Below are 6628 nucleotides of genomic sequence, written 5' to 3' on the forward strand. Positions count from 1 at the left end.
AACCTAGGAGATAAATTTTTAAATTTCCAATTCACCCCCCTCTTGGGAATACACCAAAGTCAACACCTTTTATAGCTTACTCGAGCTCCCGAAAGGTCACTTGCTATGTCGAACCCGAATGGTCACCTGCCATGACGAATGACCACTTGCTGCTGCTGCCGTCCTCCTCCCTACCAGACTCTCTGCTCTCTATTCCTTTCCATGCGTTCGCGAGTAAAGCGAAGGAGAAAGGAGGAGTTGAAGACTGTCAAGGAAAATTTCGCTGGATCAAACAGTGAGATTTGTCATGCATCACACACCGATTGGTTGTTTCATTTCCCAGACAAATCTCGTAACTTGGTCCAGCGAGATTTGTCTTGACACGCGTCAACACCTGATTTGTCTAACCCCTTAAATCTCATTGGACCAAATAGCGAAATTACGTGACCGTCATTCTGGGAAATATTTTTTCGAATAAGGTATTATTTAATATATTAATTTAAATTAAAGATAAAACGTAAAAAAACTCAATCTCGATACTGCTTTCACTAGTGCACAATTTATTCCGAGTACATCCAAAACAAACACGCCCTTCTCGTTTCTGTGCGGCCCCGAGTTGGAAAATGACTTCTTTCCAGCATTACATCAACGGTCCAGGAACGAGATACACGAAAGCCCTGTGTATCGTGGCAGTACTGAAGAATAGGTTCAGCTACATCTATTGGTCTTCTCTGCTCTAACACGGGGGTCGCTTGAAATCTCTAATAATCTCTTCGATTGAAGGCTAATCGAAGGTCGATCGTCGTCCTCATCTCTCTGCTCTAATGGTATGTTAGTTTTCTAACGCCAATTTCCGAGTTTCTTTGGAAAGTTGTAGTTTTTGGGTCTTGATCTTTGTACGTCTTTTTTTTTTTTTCGGTTGATTTTCAATTTTTTCAGGCTCCATCATCGGTGAAACCCATCTCCAGCCCTGTTCCTGAAGCGTGGTACCCAACCCTTTCAGTTTTCTTGCTAGCGATTGGCCTCCTCGTCACTGCTTCATTCTTCATGTAAGCCATCGGAACCCTCCTTTTTATGTTCCAGAAAATTGAAGTATATTTAGGGTGCAGCGTTAAAAGCAGTTTAATTGACATACTTTTTAGGGTTTTCATTTAAAGTTCGTTTGGTAGATCAGGTTAGTTATTTTTTTTATCTAGCCTTCCTTCCCGGCAGGGCTTAAGCGGGATGTGGTGAATAATGAGGATTTATAAACATTATTTTGTAATAAATGATTGTTCTGGAAAGCATGGATTTCGTTTCTTGGACTTGGATTTATTTGGATTTAGAAGAACTTGTAGTAGTATTTTGTCTAAATTCAGACAAATCTAAATTCAAGCTTTGGTGCCTTTGGAGCTTGGAATTCAAGCTTTAAATTTTTGCGTTGTTTGGGATTTACAAAATTCAGTGCACTTTTATATTGCATTTTGTCAAAATCACACAGGATTGCAAATCCAAGGCTAGAACTTCATGCGCCCAAGCTCACGCGAAGATTTTTAGGCACATTTCTTAGTTGACATCTATTTTCATGTTATAATGCTGTCTCTGAGCTATATTAAACTTGATTTTCATTTAGAGTTCCAGTTGGTGGGTCAAGTTTAGTACTTGTGTGATATGGTGAATAATAATGGTTTAAAAGCATTTTTTTATACTTATGGATTGTATTTTTTTAAGAATATCCTTCTAGCAAATACAGTACATTGGGAATGAGGGTTTAGAAAATCACTCATGGCAAGTACTGTAAACTGGATATTCAGACTCTTTTGGCTGACATTTTTTTGCCTTGTTTTGGTACTGCCCATGAACAAGAGTTAAATTATTTTAATTTCTGAAGAATTTATGGGAAGTATCTGATCCTTTGGAGACTGGAGGTGATGTTTGTGGGGGTCATGTTCAGAAGTTGCCTTCTGTATTGATGGATTGAAATTTTATGTGGGTGTTGAACTCTTAAACCGTGACATGTTCAAACACAGTTTTTTCTTCACCATGATTGGCATTATTTGATAATTTCTATGTACAACTTTCCAGATAAAAAAGTTTCTAGTTAACCCTGATAATGTATATTGTTGTAATTTATTAAATGAGTAGCTGTGGTTCCATATCATTTCATTTAAACAGTCTCCTTAATATCATTGAAAGTATAGTGGGCAATGCTGCATCTAGGATTTCTAGAGGGGGAAAGGTGAGGAGGATGATGAACTGGCTAAAGAAGTAACCCAACAAATTTTTATTTCTATCCTTTTGTTCTGTTTTATTTTTATTATCCATTTGGGGAGTTTGTTCTGTTTTATTTTTATTATCCATTTGGGGCCGCCTGGGGGGGGGGGGGGGTGTTCTTCTTCTGTTTGCACGTGTGCTTTTCCCTTGTGAACCAGTGCTTTGAATATGAAAGCGACTAATGATATATTCTTATATTGTTCAATAGTTCATTTAATGGGTTTTTTTAATCATTTTGGGAAGAGTAGATTTTCTCTAGGTTGTTTTGCCTTCTCTCTCTCTCTCTCTCTCTCTACACACACACACGTGTGTGTTTGTGTGTGTGTGTGTTTATGTATGTGTGCGCACATATAAATTTTTAGGTTATAGTATTCCAGTATTTAGTGGGACAAGGGAAAGGAAAACATTGGCTGCTATTTGGCATAGTGTAAAAGAGTGTTATGCTATGTTTGGGAGTAGGGGTCCAAAGAACCCTTATTTGGGAGGTTAACTATTTATACATGGAGGTGAGCGGATGGTGCTCTTGCCCCTTCTTAGTCCTTTCCTCCAATTCTTGGAATGACCTCTGAATTGGGAGGTAGTGACAATGTAAAATTACTTTCCTTTTCCCTCCTATTATTACTTCATTAAACATCCAAACAAGGGAAGGGAAACCCATCCCATTCTTCGTTTCATTCCCCTCCTTTCCTGTTCCCTATCTTTGAAAGCCTTTCTATTACCACCCCTCCAAACTCACAAACATACTGTTAAGGAATTGCGTTGCTTGGCATCATCATAAATGTGAAAGTAGGCTACATCTCTCTCTCTCTCTCTCTCTCTATATATATATATATATATATATATATTCTTTTTCAATCCCTCTGCCCTAATTTTTGGGATTGTGCTGGAATTGCAAGATATTTTAGTTCAAGTAGGAAGAAAATTTATTCACATATTTATTGATGTAAGTAGTGGTTTTAAAGATTGCTAATGAAGGGGATTTCCTTTAAGACAGAGTTTGACGAAGTTTTAGGGAACAACTCCACCCCACCCAAAAGAGAGAGTGGGGGGGAGCATGCCTAGGAAATTGTATGCCAACAAAAAGTAAGGTTAAAAAATTATATGGGCAGTAGTGTTTTCATTTGTTGTTGGCTTGGTAAACAGCAGAACCAACCCCCACCCCCCCAACAAACGCAAAAGAATATCAACACCTTTGGTTCCATCATCATAACAACAAAAAACAACAACAATAAAACCAAGCCTTAAGTCCCATTACATGGGGTCGGCTCCATGAATCCTTTTCCACCAACTTATGCAATCATGGACAATTTCTTTCGACAAATTCAGGACTATTAAATCCTTACTATCTCATTCCAAGTTATTAGGTTTACTCCTATCCTTTCTATTGTCCCTCACAGTAATTAACTCACACTTCTTCATTAGCGCACTATGTGGTCTATGTTGCAAGTGTCCAAACTATCTGATTCGTCTCTCTCCCTTATCTTACCCCTAACTTATCGTGAATATGTCAATTTCTTAATTTATTTTTCAATGTTATACCGCTAATTCATTTAATCATTCTCATCTCGGCAACTTTTACTTTTTGGATGTGTTGTTTCTTAGTTGCTCAACATTCTAATCCATATAGCATAGCACATCCTATAAAACTTCCCTTTATTACTTTTGCGATTTGCTTTGACTTCTTTTAACATTAGTTTCGACATTCAAGAAGCACAAGTACTATACCTATCTAGTTGCGAAATCTCTGAAAGTTTGATGGAACGGAAGACATTGTAATTGAATAGACTATACATGGGTCCGTAACCTTGCTCTGTCAGAAGTGGTTTTGTCACTTTTTCTTTGTCACCCATTGATGGGTTTGTAAGGCAATGTGATATTAGTGGTTTTATTAATTTTCAAATTGGCATTGGGCTGTCATTGGCTTCATGTCTGAAATTATAATCCAAACATGTGGATCAGAAAAGTTAAGCCTCGTTTGGTTTGCGAAATGAAATTGAAATAAGAAAGAAATCGTGGAAGGAATGAATCAAGTTAGGAATAGAATTGCTTCTAGAATGCAATTACTGCGTTTGGTTAGTAGCATGGGATGACTGTAAGAATCCTGTTTCAATTTTTTTTTAACATTTTGTATTCTTCAATGGATTATATAATGGAATGAAAAATAAGTCATTTTTTTATATTAAAAATACCTAATACATATTTTTTTTAATTTTATAATAGTGATTTTTATTAGTTTTAATATTATTTTTTATTGTTACTATTATTATTATTTATTTATTTTTATACTAATTCTTATCCTTAAAATAATAATTATTATTATTTTTCTTTTTATTATTAGTATTGTTCTTTTTTTATTTATTATTTTATAGTAATAATTATTATTTTTTATTATTACAGCTCTTTTTGTTTTTATTATCTTATAATAGTAAATATTATTTTTATTGTAGTTATTTTTTTAATATTTTATTTATAATAATTATTATTTTGGTTTTTTTATTAATGTTCTTGTTATTATTATTATTTTATAAATATCATTAGTTATTCTTTATTATTATAATGGTAATATTAATTAGTATATTTGTTGTTTTTAGATTTTTTTATATTATAAAATGAGTTTTATTCCATGAAATGAAGATCGATTCCAACCTATTTGGATTGAAATCATGATTCCTTCATTTGCAGGAATCATATTCCTGTCGAAATATGATCAATTCTTAATTCCACAAACCAAATGCAGGAATGCAATTTCATTCCTGGGATTTGATTTCATTCTAAACTTGATTCCACAAACCAAATGGGGTCTTATTTTTTTTGTGCAAAATCAAAATTTGGTAAAATTTGGTGCATCCTTAAAAATTTTCTGAAATTTATGTTGCACAACAATTAACATTTTGTAGTTTCCATTCTTCCTTTGAGCTTACTTATATTGTCATTCTTCCCTAGAACTTCTTCCAAACACGTGGTTCAGAAATTTGGTGCATCCTTACAAATTTTCTGAATTTTGTGTTGCACTATTATTGCCCTTTCATATCAATTCTTCCCCATGGCAAACTCGATACTAAATTCACTGTGGTTAAGTACTGACATTCGGAGGAGATGGTGGCACTAACCTTTTTTTGGTCCTTTGTGCTTGCTAGGTTTTGCACTATTCTTTGCATATCCTGTTATTTCTTCCTAGCTATGGTATCTAACAGCGTTAACTATATGTATATATATTTTTTTCCTGCAGCTATGAAACAACCTCTTCTAGGCGAAGCCGCAGCCTTGCCAAGGAGCTGACCACAGGAGCTGTGGCTTCTGTTTTCTTGGTGCGTCTGCAGTTTAATTTGTGTCCCTATTTGGTTATTCCATCACTATTTTCAAATATGTTTTTTAAACCGAAAAAGAAAAAGGCATTCGCTGAAACCATGATTTCTCTTGCAGGGTTTTGGGTCCTTGTTCTTGCTGCTTGCCAATGGTGTTTATGTTTGAAGAGTCGTTTAACTGGATGAGATTTTGCTAAGCGGAATTAGTCAATGGCACTCAAGTGTGAGAACTTATGTTTTTATTTTTTTTGTATGGGGATAGCTCGTCACTTCACAGCTTCAATCTCTCTCTTGTAGTAGATGAAACGCGATGAACTGTTAAGATAAAGTATTCGGAAGAACTTTGCCAAGCACTAATTTGGAAATGTCGAGGGGAAAAACGTGCTAGCTTAAGACATCATGGGATGGATTGCATTTTATTTTTATTTTAGGATGTGTGAATGCAAGTTACATTACGCCAGACTATCCCCAAAACTAGAAATGGTATATATCTTTAGTATGGCACAAAATCCTTACCATTATAATCAGCGGAAAGTTTATGCATGTTATGGGGATATGGATAGCGGGGAAGTAAATGTTGCTTTTCGCTTACAATTGATCTATTCTTAAATATTAAATATAGTAGAGGGAGTTGTTATCTTATTAGGAAAATGTGTTATCATCTAGTAAATAACAGTATAAGAAAATTCTGTTAATTTAATAAATTAATTAATTTTTCATGAGCAAAAGTTGTCGAGATGAGAATGCTTAGATGGATGAGTGATATAACATTGAAAGATAAATTAATGAATCAACATATTCGTGATAAGTTAGGTGTAATTCTTATAAAAGATAAGGGATGAATGTTTCAAATGGTATGGACACTTGCAATGTAAGTTAGATAGTGTACCTGTGAGAAAAAAGTGACTTAGTTATTGTGAGGAGCAGTGGAGGGGGTAGGGGTAGACTTAAGTTAATTTGAGAGGAGATAGTGAGTAAGAATTTAATATCCTTGAATTTATAAAAAAAATAATAATAATTCATAATCGTATAAATTGGTGGAAAAGGATTCCATTTAGTGGGATTAAGACTTGATTTTGTTGTTGTTATTG

The 6628-nt window shown here is 34.6% G+C and overlaps 1 protein-coding gene across 1 annotated transcript; it reads left to right on the forward strand.

Moving 5' to 3' along the window:
- The first annotated feature begins 546 nt into the window (after positions 1-546).
- Positions 547-5894, forward strand: LOC131158214 (uncharacterized). The gene is made up of 4 exons (XM_058112919.1): positions 547-806; positions 919-1028; positions 5462-5540; positions 5656-5894. Exons 1-4 carry the CDS (start codon positions 804-806, stop codon positions 5701-5703), a joined length of 240 nt encoding a protein of 79 aa, XP_057968902.1. The 5' UTR covers positions 547-803; the 3' UTR covers positions 5704-5894.
- The last annotated feature ends 734 nt before the right edge of the window (positions 5895-6628 follow it).

The sequence above is a fragment of the Malania oleifera genome, chromosome 6 (genome assembly GCF_029873635.1).
Source record: "Malania oleifera isolate guangnan ecotype guangnan chromosome 6, ASM2987363v1, whole genome shotgun sequence".
Classification (NCBI taxonomy): domain Eukaryota; kingdom Viridiplantae; phylum Streptophyta; class Magnoliopsida; order Santalales; family Ximeniaceae; genus Malania; species Malania oleifera.